The sequence below is a fragment of the Chelmon rostratus genome, chromosome 7 (assembly GCF_017976325.1).
Source record: "Chelmon rostratus isolate fCheRos1 chromosome 7, fCheRos1.pri, whole genome shotgun sequence".
Taxonomy (NCBI): domain Eukaryota; kingdom Metazoa; phylum Chordata; class Actinopteri; order Chaetodontiformes; family Chaetodontidae; genus Chelmon; species Chelmon rostratus.
Window position 1 is genome coordinate 7,027,175 of NC_055664.1, and position 18,844 is coordinate 7,046,018.

At 42.0% G+C, this 18,844-nt stretch overlaps 1 protein-coding gene across 1 annotated transcript; it reads left to right on the forward strand.

The window, feature by feature from the left end:
• Positions 1-1,518: 1,518 nt before the first annotated feature.
• mpzl3 (myelin protein zero-like 3) lies at positions 1,519-17,097 on the forward strand. Its single transcript, XM_041941443.1, has 6 exons — positions 1,519-1,651; positions 4,151-4,317; positions 9,447-9,660; positions 14,048-14,204; positions 15,474-15,543; positions 15,808-17,097. The coding sequence occupies exons 1-6, from the start codon at positions 1,582-1,584 to the stop codon at positions 15,886-15,888; spliced, it is 759 nt and encodes a 252-aa protein (XP_041797377.1). The 5' UTR covers positions 1,519-1,581; the 3' UTR covers positions 15,889-17,097.
• Positions 17,098-18,844: the final 1,747 nt, after the last annotated feature.

An 18,844-nucleotide genomic window follows, 5' to 3' on the forward strand; every position in this document is an offset into this window, starting at 1 on the left:
ACCACATGGAGAAATTTCTATTTATTGTACCACAACCCTACTTTTTTTACAGTCCTGTATTCGAAAGCCTCCAGGCACGGCTGCTTTTTCATTTTAATCAAGTTGCGGTGCAATGTTTAACACGAGGAATAAGCATTTCCCAGAAACTCCATAACTCTACATCAAATTTGTTTTTTCTACACAATTAGCATTTTTCAGTGCACACAGGGGATTGTTTGCTTACAACATGTATTTTTCTTCCAAATCCTAAATGGCACCTCGCCGTTGTGTATCTCACTCCAAATAAATGATCCAGCTACTGTATGTATGCTGTAAATCTGTCAAACACTGAATCAGATCGTGGCGTACAGCTTTTACATCCACATTGTATTTGAGGGAGAAAGGCCCTGAGTAATAGAGGATGCTGCTCTCATTTGATATCCTCTGATGTGTCATGAAATGAAATGAGGTTATGCAACCGGACTACAGCATCTCTGTTGTCAGAACAGAGGAAACGCTCCTGGCAGACCAGATGGATCTAAGGATGGAACTGACAATCTGGACCAAATAAAGGCATAAATAAACTTCAAAAGGACCCTGCATAATCATGTAGTGGAGAGATAAAGCCTTGCAACAGAGTGAAGCTGAACTAGCAAAGGCTAAAAAAAACAAACATCTTCTCCCATTAGAGATAATTACAACAGTAAAGACAGGAGATTGGGGACAGGGATAGTGGAGAAATCTGTCTAGAAATAGCACGGGAGTCCCACAAGAGCATCTGTGGTTTTATACAGGAGCTGTCTGGGGAGATAAGGCAGGGACCGGTCCTCGGGCCTCCGCAGAGAGGGGTCATGTGAGGGGATGGAGATGTGCAAAGAGACGGTGTTACACTTTTCTGTGGTTACATTTTGATCATGAGTCTCACGCTCACGATCAACATCGTTATCTGGAAGTTTAAAAAAAGATTTGCCCCTTTATTCTGAAAAGAGCTGCTCTCCTATTATAATCATCATCACTATCAGCATTCATTATTATTATTATGTGAGCACCGAATATAAAACTCTTGAAAATTTCAATCACATTTTTTTTTTTTTTTGGGGGGGGGGGGGCTCCTTTAGGACTCACACACACATATTACCTGTTGGTCCAGTGACATTTGGCTGAGATGTAAACGTTATTTTTCACAAAGGGAGCTAATCGGGACACAACAGAGTCTTTTTCCTGTGCAGATCTGTCTAAAAGTGGGATATTAAAGTAGTTGTGGCGCACAAGAAGGCAGATTACAAACACACTGTTCAGTCACTAAGACTGAAGACAGTTGTTTGATATAAATATTGATTGATTTAAATTTATTTTTATCTTTCGTCGTGTTGTTCCACTTCACTGAGGCTCACTGCTGTTGCTTCACGCTCACTGACCCCACAGCTCCACTTCCTGATACACCTGTTTGTCAGGTAGGATAGTCGACCTGCGCAACGGAGAGACTGACTCATGGCTGAACGGACCATGGACGGAATTTTACCGAAACCTTGACGCAACTTTTTTTCCGTTTTTTTTTTTCCTTTTAACGTTACGCGAGTGAAGCCGTTTTCTCCGGTTAAAATGCGCGGACAGCGCCGGGGGGACCGCGGGCTGAACGCCGCGTCGCTGCTGTGCTGGCTCGGACTTCTCGGTGAGTAAACAGGCCGGAGCCGCGCTTCATGTCCCGCAGAGTTTACATGTGTTTGGACGAGACGTTTCGATACCAGTCCGTGCAGTTTGACTTTTCCTGTTCATTTAATTTCCTTCTCGTAGTCCACGTTTTATTTCCACGCTCACGACACACACAAGTCCACGTAAAGAAAGGCGAAGAAGTCCCACAGTTCTGTCAGCCGCCATGACGGCCCTGCGTTTAATCAACACCCCTCCTTCACGGAGACACGGTGCTACCAGCTTGTGCACTTCAGCAGACAGCATACAGAGTACAAGCAGACATTATCCACAATATGTGGCTAACTCCACCTCCATTTGAAGTCGTATACAATTGTCAGTTTAGGCCTAATTGTTGAATTTTGTGCCAGCTCGCCGCCGTCGTGGACGCCGGAGCAGTCCACACCAGGACAGGCCCGCGCTGGTGCAGCCTCAGAGGGAGCCTGACAGCTGGTATGCAGTCAGTTAAGAGCACTGACTCTTTGCCAGGTCCATTACAAACATGGCTGTGAACTGTGGGCAGATGTTTGCCTCTCTCTGAAAGCGTCTGTGATTGAAGACATAAAAACGGGAGTCATATGCAGCATGTGTGTTGCTCAGGCAGTGAAGCTGTGGGAGCAGATCAGTGTCATCATGGTGTCTTTATGTGTCCACCAGGACGTACTGATGCTGCCAGAATCATGTCGGAACAGCGAGGAAACTGTCACGATATCACGAGCCGCCAGCTTTTCCTATCCCGCCACCAATTACCATCTTGTCTTCAGGTTCAAGAGCAGTTCAGATTTCAAGGCTCCTCTGCCCGATTTCCACTTTTACGAAGAGACAGCCTTGCCCATGTTGTCGGCTCGCTCACCCCGAGGTCTTTGTAGATGAATCCCGCTGATCGGATGATACTTTATCGCTTACACTCTTTGTTGTAAGATAAACTCTGTCCTTATCAAGATTTTCGTCGCCTGAGATGGAACCAGTGGTGTTGGTCGGATATTCCAGCTGATAGTTGGGCCGAAGGCGGTTTTGAGGCCTCGGCTTTGAACTGGAGGACTGTTTCATTTATGCCTCAGAAAACCACAGTGTGCCTGTGTCTCTAATGAGGTGCCGGCATGCAAATAGAAGCAGTTTTCCAGTGATGTATTATGATGATCCCTTTTTGTTTTTAGCTAATGGTTTGGCTCCTTGGGTGGCAGCCTTAGTGAGCCCACCACTTTGGTCCAGACTGAAAAATGGACCATTATTGGATGGATTGCTGTGCAGTTCGCTCAGATATTAAAGGTTTTGAGAGGATTGATTCGAATGACTTCGGTGATCCTCCACCAGCAGGTCTCAGCATTCACTTATGAATGAAATAAGCTGATGTTCACAAGATGGATCGACACAATAGTCTTTCCAATACTTTTTCTACAGATGCTCATTGTTCCCAGAGGATGATCCAGATGGAATTGGTGATCCACTGGCTTTTCCACTAATGCTGCCACGAGGTGGACTTCTTTGGTTTTGAGTGAAATATGATGCCAATTATTGGTTGGATTACTGTGATAATCGTTATGGATATTGAAGGTCCCATGAGGATAAATTCTACTGACTTTTGTGAGCCACTAGCATTTTATCTAGTGTTACCATCAGTTCACTTTTGAAATTGATCCAGTTCTTTCGGTTTATGACAAATCCTTGCAAAGCTGATGGCGTTCCCGTTCCCATCAACATGAGCTTTGCTTACTACGAACTGGCAAATGTTAGCGTGCCAACGCGCTAAACTAAGATGCTGAGCCTGGGAAACGTTGTCTGCTAAACATCAGCATGTCAGCATTGTCAATGTGAGCATGTTAACACACTGATGTTAGCATCACAGCGCTGCCTCACAGAGCTGCTAACACGGCTATAGGCTCCTGTGTTATCTGACTTATCTTGCTGGTTGTGGACATTGTCCTAGACCAGCTGCACGCTTGGCTTCTACATCTCTCCAGAGTCAATATTGAAATCAACTGAACCCAACATTCATTAATAAAAAGGGCTTATTAATGGCTCCGCTGTGTTGAATATTTTAAGGTTCTCTCTCAAAGAGGCTGTCAGCAGTCAGCGCTTGTTCGCGGGTACAGTCGTTTGTTGCGGACGCTGTAACAATGAGACAACATCCGGAGACACAGGGACATAGCTCTACCAGCAGTCCAGGCCCCTGTCAGACAGATGTATAGCAAGTGAAATACAACAAGAGAGGCTGCTGAGAAAGTTTCATTGTTTACCTGAAGGGGTTTGCTGTGCTGTTGCTTTCATGCCTGTCACCACAGTGTGAGAATAGCTGTAGATGCAATCAGGGAGTGTATATTTCCTCTTTTGCTTGCAACAACAGAGTAAAATGTCACTTACAATGTGTCCTCCTTTCTCTTTGTCTGTTTCCTTTCCACTCCCTTTTCTCTTTCATCCCTGTCCTTTGCAACTCTGCCACCATCTTTTTTCTTCCTCCTCCTTTCTACCGTTTCCCCTGCAGCCCCTTCCCTAGTCTCCTCCATCACCGTGACTACTCCAGCCGAGCTCCATGCCTCCAGATGGGATACCGTCACATTGTCCTGCACTTTCAGTTCCAGCAGTAGGCCGACCAGTAAGATGACTGTTGACTGGTCTTACAGGCCCCAGAGTGGAGGGCCGCCACAGACAGTGAGTATGCATTTATCAGAATTACTGTGAGAACAAGGCTGTGTTATAGATACAGGTGCAGCGGCTGTGAAAATGAACATGCATGTTTCAGTTGCTGTACATTAAAAATGTAGCTTGTATCAAGAACATGTGGGCAAACCACTCTCCACGATATAACACATATACATATGTTACATTGATGAAAAGCAGAGGCGACAAATTATACCAAAAAAATACATTGTTAAATACATAAGATAAGACATTGATGATTTGCCCAGTTATTACTTTGTTCCTTAAATATGTACATTTTCTTCTTAAACCTTAAGTTACACAGAGTAGGAAGAATACCGACTAAACATAACATGGGGCACAAGGGAAGATAATGATTAACTATATGACAAAATACCACTTACCACTGATAACAAGACATAAAGCATGCTTACATAATACGCCTTTACTTTTAAATGTCCTTGTATCTCTTTAAATTAGCATTTAATGCACTGGTCCTTGACTTTGGACTGAAGTCATAAAGGTTAATCGAGATGGTCCTTAATCACTTAAACAGTACAACTAGTTAAAACTTGTGAGGGTGAACATATATTTTCTGACATTTTATAGAGGAGGATTGGTCGATTAACCGAGAAAAGAAACCATTGTTAATCGCAGCCCTAACGCGTTTTAAATGATATAATATGTATGGAACTTCAGGCGACGAGTTGTTTCCATTTTATCTGAAGATCTGAAGAATTTGAAGATAATTTTAAGACCTCACACAGCTTCAGGTGTGTGACTGCCGTTTGCTCACTCTGTAGAAAAACATGACTTGTTTGAATATGTGGATGCTTTATTTTGCATTTTTGACCAGCTTTCGGAGGCCTCTGCAGGAAACCCCGGCTGGTCGGCCGCTGTAATACCCCTTCCTGTGTGGTGCCTTCGTGGTCTTGTTAGAAATGCGTTCAGATGTATCCATCCCCACCCATAACTGCACTCAGTCCTCAAGCCCCGCACACTCCGGGTTCAGTTTCAGTGACCAGTCCACTAAAAATCCACCACATAATTTAAGCAGTTCCATTTGTACTTGAAGATACCCATCAAGTGTGGTTGTATGTAATTGCATTTGGACCATGGGAATCCATAGTGTGGTAGCTGCAACCCTATATGCTATCATTTCCTATAGGAGCACTCAGAGTTAAGTGGAGGCTAATGCGTTGTGGCTCTGCTGATATGGAGTGCTGTTGGTTTAGTCATTGAGATTGTCTGGTCTCAAAGTGTGCAGGGAGAGGAGGAGAACAAGAACGTGGTGGGTGTTAGTGTGTGTATTCACGAGTGTGTCAGTCAGCAGATAGCCTGGTATTACCTCACAAAGCCAGGCAGGTATTAGGCGTGTCCTCTGCTCCCTTAGAAAAGCCACACCGGTGCTCGTATTTCTTTCGACCCAGCCCTACGAGTTTGCTCTCTTTATCGCAGATGAATTATGTGTGGCAGTTTCTTGATACGGCCTATAGATGGAACCGAGTCTGGAAGTTTCTAATTTCTATTTCTAAGTCTTCATTTACTTTCCATCCAATTTCATTAGCAGTTTTGGCTGCTTTATTGGCCTGTGTGTCCCTGGTCGTATATCACACTGGGAAAGACCATGAATAAGCATGTGAAAAGCTCCATCAGAAAATATGATTTTGCAGCCAAAGCTTTAGTGTCAATCTGAATTGCTGCAGTGCTTCAGTGGCTTGCATAATTACCTCAGTCCTGATGAGAATTAATTTTGCAGATTGGAGAAGAGAGGCTGAATGTTCAATCAAATATCAGTGGGAGGTGATGGTAATTGGAGGATTTGGCAATTGAATTCTGCTGAATAATTCTAAAAATAAATCTATTATGATGATCTAAAGCTTCAGTTAGGCACCGGTTTTACGTTTGACAAGTCGGCAGAAGCTTTTGTCTAAATTATCAGTTGGATTTGTGGAATAGGTGCCCCCATGGGGAAAACAATCCAGCTCTCTTGGCTGTGTTGCAGCTTTTCTCACGAGTTTGAAAGGATCATTGGGTTGAACGTCTGTTTCCAGACTGAGACAGACTTGTGCGGTCAGTGATTTCTAGCTCTGCCAAGTCCTCAGACGATCAGCCATTGGATGAATGCAGGGAGGGTTTACATCTGTCTGCCTCTCAGAAAAATGCAGCTGGTAGGCACACTTGTAAAACCATAAAGCTGTATCAGTGCAGTGATTGTTCAGGTGATTCTGTGTTTGCCTTTTTTTGTTTGCCTCAGTTTATTGAACATGCATACACAGTTATCCTTGTTGACACTTTTGCTTAAGAGTAACCCGTTAGGCAGTAAATATACTCTCGGGGCATACGTTTTTGCCTGATCTTGATTTAGGCTGCACTGTTCATGCGCACGTTGTTACACCTACATCCTGTATACTGTTTAACCACGTGAAGGCCTGATTATACAAGCACAGGTCACAGACTTTACACATTGTTAAGATGGAAAGCTGCTTTCCAAAGTTTTATGTATTCTATTTATTTTGTTTTCACAGTGCATGTATTTCATATTTTAGATACCTACGTACTATATATATATCACAAATTCTACATTTTTTCTGTTCAGTTTGCAGGGATCTTTCTGGTAAATTGGTGAAATGAAGCTTACGATTTCAATTTCATTTTGGATCTTTATTAATATTAACCGAAATTGAAATTATTTATTGCCTGCACTTATTTGCATGAGACTTGAGAGAGCTTGAATATAGGGCAAAGAAGAATCGGAGAAAAGAGTGTAACACGGGGCTTTGCATTGAAAGAGATGTTCACTCTTCTGTGTCATCTGGTTTTCTGTGAGAAAATACAGAAAAACACAGTGTTCATTATGAAAACGTATCAGAGGGATTTATTTGCAAGGAGCCACTCGAATATTTTTTTTTTTAGAATTAGGATGATATCTCAAAGAGACTCAGCTGCTTTGTGCCTTTTTAGAACACTCTGGGTCCTGGTTCAGTGGCAGGGCAGCGACCACTGCAGGCAGCGCTTCGATCGTTTTCCTGACCTTCTGCCCGTCTTGGTGGTGTTTCACACCCAGACTTCCACTGAGTTTACTACAGTGAATTTATAATCACTGCACCCTCCGATCTATATCCACCTCCACCCGGCCCGTTTGCACTTTGAGCTGCTGCACGTACCTGAACCAAAATAGCAGGTTCGCTTGGAGACACCCACGCAGTCTGTGAGTCTGAGACGTGTGACTTTGCGCTTGTTGTTGCAATTGCACGGTGAAAATAGGACCCTTTAGGTCTGATATGAGAGGAGCTGCATGGATTGGCTGGATGCAAAAACATCCATGTTGTTTTAAGAAGAAATCAATAACTCCCTTCTGCTGTGCTTTTGAGAGTATAGATGAAGGCCATGCAGCTCTGATCTTATCCTTCAAATAATCTAAAAGCCTCTTGATTTTTCAACCAGCTCAGTGCAAGACGTAGACCAGAACAGTAATGACCAGCTGCTCATATTACGTCACGATTTACTAATTGAATTGATTTATCGTAATGTAACACTTTCTTTTCTGATCAGCTGAACTTGTATCTTTTCATTCTCACTGTACTGTACGAAGTCTTACTGTATTGTTAGTGTGTCTCGCAATATGTTGGGCAGACTGTAAGTTCTGCAGTCCAGATGCAAATCAAAGTCAAAGTCAGCTTTATTGTCAATTCTGCAGTATGTACAGGACAAACAGAGAATCGAAATTGTGTTACTCTTCAACCTTTTGTGACAGGACATATATTAAAAAGCGATAAATAAAAACTGTACAATCTAAATAAAATCTGTACAATCTAAGTAACTGTGCAATCTAAACAATGAAACATTAAGAGAATCTAACAGTGCAAATGTCCATTCATACCAGTGTATAAGGGTTCCCTGAACCCTGGGAACCCTCAGGTCTCCCTGAACCCTGTCTTTCACTTACGTCGTCACATGTTTTCTTTTAGTTTTGATGAACATAAGATGTATAGAAAGGGAACAGAGGTACATTATATACTCTTGTACACGCACACATTTATATATATAGTTGATTTTTATTCTGGATCCTTTTTTATTGTCTTGTTGATCTTTCTATGTCTGTCCTTTGCTCTTTGCTGTAACAATGTAATTTCCCACTGTGGGAGTAATAAAATTTAATCTAATCTTAAACAACCGCAAAAGATATACCAACAGTGTCTAAGACCAACAGGGAAAAAAATAAAAGCATGGACCCCTCCATCAAGCCACTTGTCATTTTCCTGTTTCTGTTCATGTGTTTTTACCTTCAGAGTTTTGTTGTGCTCACATCTGTGGTTGCTGATGACTAACCAGAGCGTCATAAAACTCATTAAAACACAAAATCCACACTCTTAGTTGACTCTGTAAAAAGCATATCCTGTAGTATTTCCATATTTCCATCCCCCCTTCTCCGCCCACACACACACACACACACAAAACACACTCAAACTCTGGATGCCGTGCTTTGGAGAGGTCTGGGTCGGCTTGACGTGGGAGTAATGACGAAGATGGAGTTTGTCACTGAAAACAAACTTAGGTGGTCAGTTTTTTCAGATATTCTCCCTCTGCAACGCTCATGCACACACGTGCATTTCTTTGCCTTGTCCTTGATGAGATCTTTATTCATATTTCCAAGATTGAACAGGCAGCCCTCTTCACTCTGCTCTTGACAATATTGCCAAAAGAAAAAGTCCCACCGCCATCTGTCCCACCACCTGTTGCTCCACACACTTTTCCCTTAGGCAGAAAAATGATGAGTTGGATGCAGAAATGATGATTCTTATTGCATTTTGTTTTATTTATGCAATGTCCCAGCCTTTTTGGAATCAGGGTTATATATGCTCTGTGAATAAGACAACTGATCATTGAGTTTATGTAGGCGTTGCTGTCCTGGTGACACACAGTGGATAAGAAATGCACAGTCCATCATTGTACATCAACATTTCCTTTTTCTTTCCTTCTCACATATCCAGTCCTGTTAGTCACTGAAACTGTGTGTTTTGTGTTTTTTCTCCTTCCTCCAAGTAACAAACCCTTGTTCATGGCTCTCTCTATTCGACCACACCCATCTGTTGCATAGAATAACATATTTTTTTTTACCCTCTCTCCTCTCCCTCCAGTTTTTCCACTTCTCCTCACGGGCGTTCCCTCCGCTTGATGGTCAATTTGCTGGTCGTATCCGGTGGCAGGGAACCCCAGCGCGCGGCGACGCCTCCATCTCTCTGATCAACGCCACGTTGAACGATAATGGGACCTACACATGCTCAGTCAGAAACCCCCCTGATGTCCACGGGTCCCCGACTTCACACACTGTACTCACTGTCACGCCAAAGGGTAAGAGGGTGCACACACACGCCTGCAAAAATAACTGAGCAGGGCCTGTTTCAGTAAGAGAACGTATGCGACATAAGGGTAGTCATAGCTGGATGCTGATGACCCCATCCTGATGCGTATATCCATATTCATCCTCTCAAACATGTATGATTTTAAAAGTGCATGTCCCGATTTCACCTCCGCTGTCTGGGTTTGCTTTTTCTCTCAATTAATTACACATTGTGTACACGCAGAGAAGGGCGGAGAAGAAGAAGTTTAAATTTCCACATCCAGACACATTTTTTCTCAGATAGCAGCCTAATCCAAACATCTGCTTATGTTTAAATCTGTCATTTCAGCTACATTGGCTCACACACATTAGCCCGCCTCCTCTGTCAGGAGACTGTAGGCAGAGGCGGGGATGTAGTAAGGCGTCAGATCTAAGTTAGCTTCTTTTGACAGGTCAGAATGTTTTTGAGTTTAAAGCTGTCACCAGACTAAGAATCATTGAACGGCTGTAAAATAAATGATGACATGGATTCTTTAAAGACATTTCACATTTTTGGAAATACACTGAACTGATTTTCCAAGGTCAGCGGTAGCAGCAAGGAGAGGGGAGGCTGATTGCCGCTCTTACTCAAAGATGCAACTCGCTCTGTGGATTACATGTTTCACACATTCTTGAATTTTGGTCTTTATCGATGATAACGTCAAGGTATTCAATTTTGAATTTCACAGGAATCCCTGACATTTCTAAATCACTGAAAGCCATTTGAGATCTATCCCGAACATCATCCACTGTATTTGATCATCCACTAGCTGATTATTTTTCCTGTTATCAAAATACCTTTTAAGATACTTTTCAAAAATGTGATTGGCTAGAATTTGCGTGGCTGATTTCCATTGGGCAATTAAATCAAACTAGTCCCAAGAGCATATAAGGTGGACATTGATTTTTCAAAATGTTCTCCAAAGCCAAACAAATACAGCGCTTTACACATAAATTGATGCTCTGTAGAGCCAAAAACTCGAAACAGAATGAATCTGAATAGTCTCAGACATCAAGGCTGAGTCTTATATTATCAATTATGTATCTACCAGACATAAAGCCATTTTGGGATTCATCAATAATGTAATCTAGGACTTTCTTTAATTTACTAGCTAGACATAATGCAATGACTTTATAATCAGTGTTTAGCAATGAGATGAGATGCCAATTATCCAACATTAACATATCTTTCTGGGGCTTTGGGATTAGCGTAATTAAACCTTGGCACAGTGAAGGAGGGAGTTCTTCATTGTTGATACTCTTTGCTTTCAGCTTTGCTGAAAACATTCAAGAAAAGTCAACCCATCTATTCCAGCTCGATTTAAGTTTCTTAATAGCGTCCTTAATTTCTACAGTTGTGATTTAAAAATATCACATATTGTTTTGTTAGCATCTCCAATTGTTCTAACATCATCCTAAGAAGAGTTTTGTAATGATTCGCACCAATTTTAAGAATGTCAACGACTGTACCGGTTGGGGAAAGTCTTGTTCTGCCATTTTTGTTCTGCCTTTGTTTGTCTGACTTGAAGAAATAACTGGAGTTGTGTTCTCCATCTTTGATCCACTTTGAGCCTATAAACTCTCCTTTGGCCATGCTAATATATGAATGATCTAGTTTCAGCTACAGTGTTTGTAATCGTGTTCTTTGGATCTCAGACGTTTATTGAGGCAACATGAGATAAGGAAATTAATTCAGCAATCAAAAATATTTGCCTCTTTCTTAATATTTGCACCAGTTTCAATAAAAAGTTTCCATAACTCAAATGTTAAAAGCTCCCAGTATTTCCCACAGGCCTATTTCCAGGTACTCAGTTATCTTATTTTTGCTAATAAAATGTAGAGGTTCACGAAGTAAGAGTGAATTATTGAGTTTCCACTAAGCAGGAGTCCCTTTATTTATTCTATTCGATGACATATTTCAAAACCAATAGAGTGGCTTTATGGTCTGTCAGAAGTGTCAGGATAATTTCAGCTTTACACTGTGAGTTGGATAAGGATTCAGAGATCAACTAAAAATCTAACCCATAAAGAGCCAGACTTATTTTGCCAGGTAAATCCTTAAGAGTTGGGTTATATCTATTAAGCCTCTCTCATGTTTTTATTCAGTCACAATCTGCTTGGTCGTCTCCATGTCATCACGTACAGAAACATTGAATTATCCACCCAAAATATCTTGAATTCAGAAAATGCTTCACACCGGTGTTTAAAGTTCCAAACAGCTCCTTGTTTTCTGAAGCATTAAACTTGACCAACTAGAAAAATCTGTAAAAGTAATCAGAAGAATGTAGTATGGGTCAGCTTGAGTGAGGATGATCCTCCCACCGAACTGAGTCAGTGTTCCTGCTGAGCGCTGATTTCCATGTGACATCCACAAGTCCTGGTCGGACAAAAGTCTCCATCGAAATTTTTCAGACAAGGAAATGATGCCTTTGGAGCTGTTATTTAACAGAGCGACTGTCACTGTAACCTGACAGCTGAACTTATCCTCCGAGCTGAATGCGAGCGTCCGCTCAGTCAGCGTATCCCCTTGATATCCACAAATACTCTCCCTCTGACAAAGCAGGTGATCGTCTCCTGATGCGCCGGTCGAGTTACTGGCCACTCTCGGTTCTGGTTTTTGTTATCCTCTGGAGTAAGATCCTCCTTGAAGGGGAGATTTCTTCGCTTCAGCTATTCAAAGCGTTTGGACATCTTCCAGACCATATCACAGAAACGCCTCATAGAGAACTGAAGGATAGCATCGCAGAATTGTGCTTTGGCTGAATGTTTCTGTGAAGTGAATCGTCGTTTCCTGAAACTTCTCTTTATATCCTGGAACTCAACTCCAAAACTTTGTTTTCCAGAGACTAGATTTTCTTCGGCTTTGCTGCCTCTATTAATGGTGTGTTGCGTCGTACTTCTGTCTTTTATGTCAGCAGAGAGAAAGATGATGGAAGATGTGAGCTCCTCGATAGACTTTTCAATAGCTAACTTAAGCTATTAAAGGATAACTTTCGTTTTTTACAACCTGGACTTTATTTGTAGCATTAATTACGACCATTTAGACACCCCGACAACTTTGTTGGCATTTGGAGTCGTTTTGAAGAAATTAGCCCCAGAGGAGCAGCGTGTATATCCTTATAATGCGAGTTATCGGGGCACCCGTGCGTAGCCTCTATAAACGCATAATCTGCGGCGAAACTCGTTCATATTCCAATATTTTGTTATGATATGCTGGTGCTATTCCCCTCTGAGCCCATGGTGGCATGTTATCAACATCCAGTGTCTCTAGACAACTACTTCTGACGTGGATGACGTCATTTTCGAGCGCCGCGCGCTCCTTTCAACGAGCTCCTCGTCCGTGTACTCTAGCTCAAAATGGTAAGGACGTCCATCGTAAACAAAGTCATCGTCCACCACCTCAGAGTCGGAAGAATATTCATCCATTTTGTGAAAAATAACAGTCGCGAACTACAGCTAAACTAGCCGACCGCCGCAGAGTTAGCCGTGTTGTGGCTGGCTGCTCTCAGCGTGCGGCGCTCGAAAATGACGTCATCCACGTCAGAAGTAGTTGTCTAGAGACGCCGAATGTTGATAACATGCCACCACGGGCTCAGAGGGGAATAGCACCAGCATATCATAACAAAATATGGAATTATTTGGAATATGAACGAGTTCGCCGCAGATTATGCGTTTATAGAGGCTGCGCACGGGTGCCCCGATAACTCGCATTATACGGATATACGCGCCGCTCCTCTGGGGCTAATTTCTTCAAAACGACTCCAAATGCCAACAAAGTTGTCTGGGTGTCTAAATGGTCGTAATTAAAGCAACAAATAAAGTCCAGGTTGTAAAAAACGAAAGTTATCCTTTAACTCTTGCTAGATTTCCCCTTTAATTGAGATAGGCGATATTGTAGTTGTAATGCTTGTACGATCTTCACTTTGGCGTTCAGTTTAAGAGGTGTGTGACATTACACCAGTTCAACAGATTAAATCTCTGATGTTAACGTCTTCGACTAAGTTCTATAAAAACATCTACCACTCCATATTTACTGTACATAATGTCAGAGAGGTATCAATGTTTTCATCTAGCTCCCAGCAAGAAAGCTAGAATGCATATATTTCCCAAAATGTTGAATTAAGTAATTTTCTTTCTGATCTGTTGTTAGTTTGATCTTAGTTTAGTGGTTGTCAGTAAGAAGTGATTATTTACTGCTAACCGGCACAGAGTGACACATACAGCACTGCTGCATGTGCTGTATATTGTGTATGTGTCTGTGTAATTTAAGCTTCTGTGAGTGCGTGTGGCGTCATGTGTATGTGTGGTCATAAACAGCTTGCTAATGTGTGTCTGATGACCTCACATCCTCCTCCCCAGCACCAAGCGTTCGCTTCTCAGATGTTGCGGTCCTCCTCGCTTTCGTCCTCCTCCCCTCTGCTGTCATCACCCTCATTCTGATTGGACGGATGCTCTGTCCCAAGAAACTGCGCAGCCAATCGAAGTCCTACAGATCGCCCATAGAGGTCACAGAAGGGTGAGTGGATTTATTCAACCAATCACTGCTGTGGGTCTCCGGGGGGTAATGATAGTCATTGCAGGCTTTGATGGTTATAAATGCGCTTCTGGGTTGCAAACTTGATGACGGTTGAACAAGAATTTGAGTTTGACTTGAAGGTTGATTTCAGTTGGTGCGCTTGTTGGAAAGGTACTATGAATCAGCGAGGAGCCCGGCTCTAAAGTCTGCAATTAGCTGATCTACAGACTGGTTTATTGTGCTGCAGTGTTACTCCCTGTGATTTGAAGTCACACAGGAGCTGCTATTTGCTCTCTAGGCTGATGCAGTACAGGAAAATAAATCTTAAACAAGCCAGTGCTGCTCTGTAATATATATTAAACAGACCCAAGTTAATTAAGGCCCTTTGTTTTTGTTTTTAGTTATTCGTACCTTTATGTGGTTATAATGTAATCTGCAGATTTACCTGCAGCTTTTTCTTCTTTTCTTCGTTGTTCTCTGTACTTGGAGTTGTCAAAACCACAATGAGATGACCCTGTATACTGCAAACTGCACCCAACTATCTTCCTACAGCAGGAAAAAACACATTTTTCATATTGGAAAATATGCTCATTTGTGTTCTTGTCAAGAGTTAAATATGAGGATTTGTTTGTCATTATTGAAATACAAAGGTGGAGCCAGCAGCCTTTTAGCTTGGCTTGCAGAAAGAGTCAAGAAACATCTTGTGAAACCACAAATGGTCCTTTTCAGATTTACAGTGACTGGAAAGCAGAGTTTGTCGCTCATAGAGGTCCGGGCTAGCTTTTCCAGTCTTTGTGCTAAGCTATGCTAACTGGCCGCTAGCTCCAGCTTAATATGGAGGAACATGAGCGTGGTATCAATCTTCTCATCGAACTCTCTGCAAGAGAGTGAGCGAGTGTATTTCCCAAGACGTTGAAATGTTCTTTTAATGCAGGGGTGAGGAGCTTCTTTCCTATTAAGGGCCATTTTAATTTTTATAACATCCTTCGAGGGTCATACTAAATTATTGAACACATATATCACATTAAACTCTGCGATGGCAGGAACTGCTTCTCTTTGGCGAGGCATCTCTTGTCAGATGGCAGTGATGGAGATGATGATGCTACTTGTAGCTGGTTTTCCAGGTTTGGGTCAATCAAAAATAATGAGCCTATGTTCACAGCATGTAAGTACAGTGTCAAAGTGTTGCAAGCAGGCTTTTTCCAGGTAATTGTAAGCTTGATTATTGTTGTTACTCACCATCTTCACTGTCCATTGTGCATTCATCAGAGAGGAGTATGGCATCCACCCACCAGGGGACAAAGTAAAGAGGACTTCATGCTGTGACCTATATCTGATGGTACGGTACACAACATTTCATTATATCACACTTTTCTTCCAACCCATAAATAACTTAATGAGACATGTCTGCCAGATCTGTTTCACGTTGAATTTTACATGATCTCTATGTCTGACAACAGGACTTGAGGGTTTATTAAAATATTGATTTTTCCGATGTAGTTGTTTTGTATCTGGGTCTACTGTATATCCGTCTGTCTGTCTGTCTGTCTGTCGATCGGTCTGTCTATCTGCATCTCACTGGCTTGTTTTCTGGTCTGTCCAGGAGTCAGAGGATGAAGACGAGTATCACAACCTAAAACAGAGACCTCCTTTGCACGAGGACTATGCTGAGTCTCAGTGCTAGAGAACCCTGCTGGTTGGGAGACGTAACTGCAGCCTGTAGAGCTGCTGGTGCCTTACACATGGGAGGCACTGAATGGAAATGAATGCTGGATTCTCACCTTCTTTGCCACAGTCAACCACTTCCACAGTCACTTTGGTGATGTTTACTTTTTTGTGGTGACCCCTTTGGAATAATACTTGTATTTTTGTCTTGGACCAACCTGAATTATGCATCTTGAACATTATATTTACACTAAATGTGTCAATAAGATGAATCACCTTTTTGCCTACAAGCTCCTAAATTTCCCAAGACAAGTGAGCTGTGAAACAGCAGAGGTCTTACTTCCAGAGTTTTAGAGCTTGCAGTCTTGATGAGATATGATTTGTTTATTCTGTCTATAGAGGTAAGCAGCCGGTATCATTCTGTTACCAGCCGATGAGCACTATGTGTATTTTTATATCTTGATGATTTATATGTGTTGCTTTCTTATTGTGAAGGAGATCCATTCGTTTTGTCTAATTTATTGTGTGTGTCAGAGCGGCTGTAAAATGTGTTACATCCTTAATACCTGGACAGAAAATAAATGGTTTGATTTCAAGTGTCTTCTATGACCACCAAGTACTATTTATACAGTATGTTTTGTGTACAGTAGAGTTTCTATATTGTCATTGTCTGTAGATTACTACCATCATCATCATGATTTCAACAACAACATTGTTGTCTGTGTGTCTGTGTGTCTGTCACCTTACTCCAGTATATTTCGGGGAAGTGTGAGTTTGGATGTGATTATTTCATGTAATAACGCAGGATGGAGTTTTGGTTTTGGATGTGCAGCGTTTCTTGATTTAATTTTTTTTGCAAATTTTTTCCCCCAAAAAAAGTAAGAGTAGGTTATTTAGACTTTTTTGGAGAGGGGCGTGACCTTGTAAAAAGATGCTCCCAGAGAGTTAATAATATTTTTTTCATTAAACAGATGCATCTTTGTCAGCAAACAGAGGTAATGTGTTGGAAAAGCTGATCGCATACAGTCACCATTTTCTCCTCTGCTCTCTGCTCTTTGTTTGGTCTGTTGCACTATTCATGGATGTTGTTGAATATTCCTTTAAAAACTCAGAGGACAGGCTGGAGCCTCAGAGTTTCACTCACAAAATTGTTGCAGCATCTGTTTCATGTATACGCAGTTGTGGGACTCGAGATGCATAAGAAGACCTAATAAAAACCCACCAATGAAACACACACAAAACAATAAGTCCTCATTCTGTCTCATTTCTTCTCTATTTCTCATTCAGCTCATTCATGCCCTCTAGGTTTTAATAATTCACACACTGCTATGGTGGAACAATTATCATTCCTGCTTCATCTGAACTACCATGGCAACAGCTTACTCATGTCAGGCAGAAAAAAAAATTAAAAATTGATTGAAGAGCGAAAATATGCATCTGACTGCCTGGACTGTTGGTGGAGAGGGGGTCATTCAGATTTTGCAGTCCCCAAACTGAAGGAATATGAAAACCGTTACTGCTAAACGATGTCTGTAACATGTAGAGATTTGCAATTCCAGTGTAGACCTACTTAGCATTTCTTTGTCTAAACGCTCCAATAAGCCAGACTTTTTGTGAAACATTTGCTTTATCAGCCTAAATTCTTGCATTGGGTTTCGCAGAGAGGAGGTCCCAATCCTCCCCAAGTTGAAACGCTGGAGATTTGCCTTATTTATCCAAATTTATTTCAGCTGTCGGGCTTTGTTAGCAGGAGGAAATCTTGGTATACAGGAAATGTGAATCCAAATCCTAACAGTGAAATACATAACTCTCCTGAACAGCAGCATCCAGAGGAAGCCAGACCCACCAAACAATGGCTGAATCTACACCAAGCTGCACCCCGGCCACAGGATATTCATGTCCAGAGAGCGCACTCATAAGTGAGCATAATCCTGAGGTAGGTAGCAGCATATTAAGATACAACCCTACAAGCACGAGAACAGAAATCACCAGCTTGACAGTGTAAACACCAAGGAAGCACCAGCACTTGTTATGACAGAGCTGTGCATGTATCTCCACCTGCACTGGACTGCAAGTTGCCACCTTACAATGTCATTGATTAAGAATTATGGAGTAAGTTCGGGGTAAAACACAAACTATCGTTTCTTTTGCCTGACACAGACAAGTGTGTCTTTCATGGAGGAACACCTGTGTGACATTGTGTGAGTGCAGCTGCATCAGATGTGGGAGTCATGTCCGTGCTCAGAAGTGGACACCTGGTCCACTTATATTTTGCAATGGCTGGTGGGAAAACCTTTGATTTTCATCCTCTGGGTCACTGTTTTCTGCTGTCTCAGATCACACGGAGAGAGGAGCGCATGGGAGCAACAGAAGTGATTTTTAAAGTTGTTTATGGCTTGACTAAATGTTCAAAACATGTTAGTTCATGTGTTTTTTTCTCTTATTTGTGTCTATGGATGTATCGCAAATGCTTCTGCAACCACAACAATGCACTGACACAGCTGATCTGCTTCCTGATGACTTAATACAGGAGTGATTAACAATCAGCCTTAGGTTGAATTGTAGTTTAATGCATTAAGTCTAGCGTGAACAATGCAGACAGGACAGGAAGTCCAATACTTGGTTCAGGATCATCAACGCTGGTGTTGCACACAATGGCTAACGAACAAGAGGGTGCAGTGAAGATGCATTGATCCAGGCAGCTGGGGTATTTGGGGGGTTTTGAGGGGGAAAAGTAGATACTTGACTTAAATGGAGAAATGGGCTGAATCCACTGTATGTATCTAAGATATTAAACATTTCACAATAACTGAAGCTGTATAAGATGAAAGCTTCATGGATGGACTGAGCGCATGAGGAGTATTCCATTTATCTGTTCTTCTACACTCAACTGGCAAATGTTTCATTGCCGTGTTTAACTGGCCAGGCATGCACAGCTTAGCAACGGCCTCGCTGGGATGCTTCCTTTTGACATT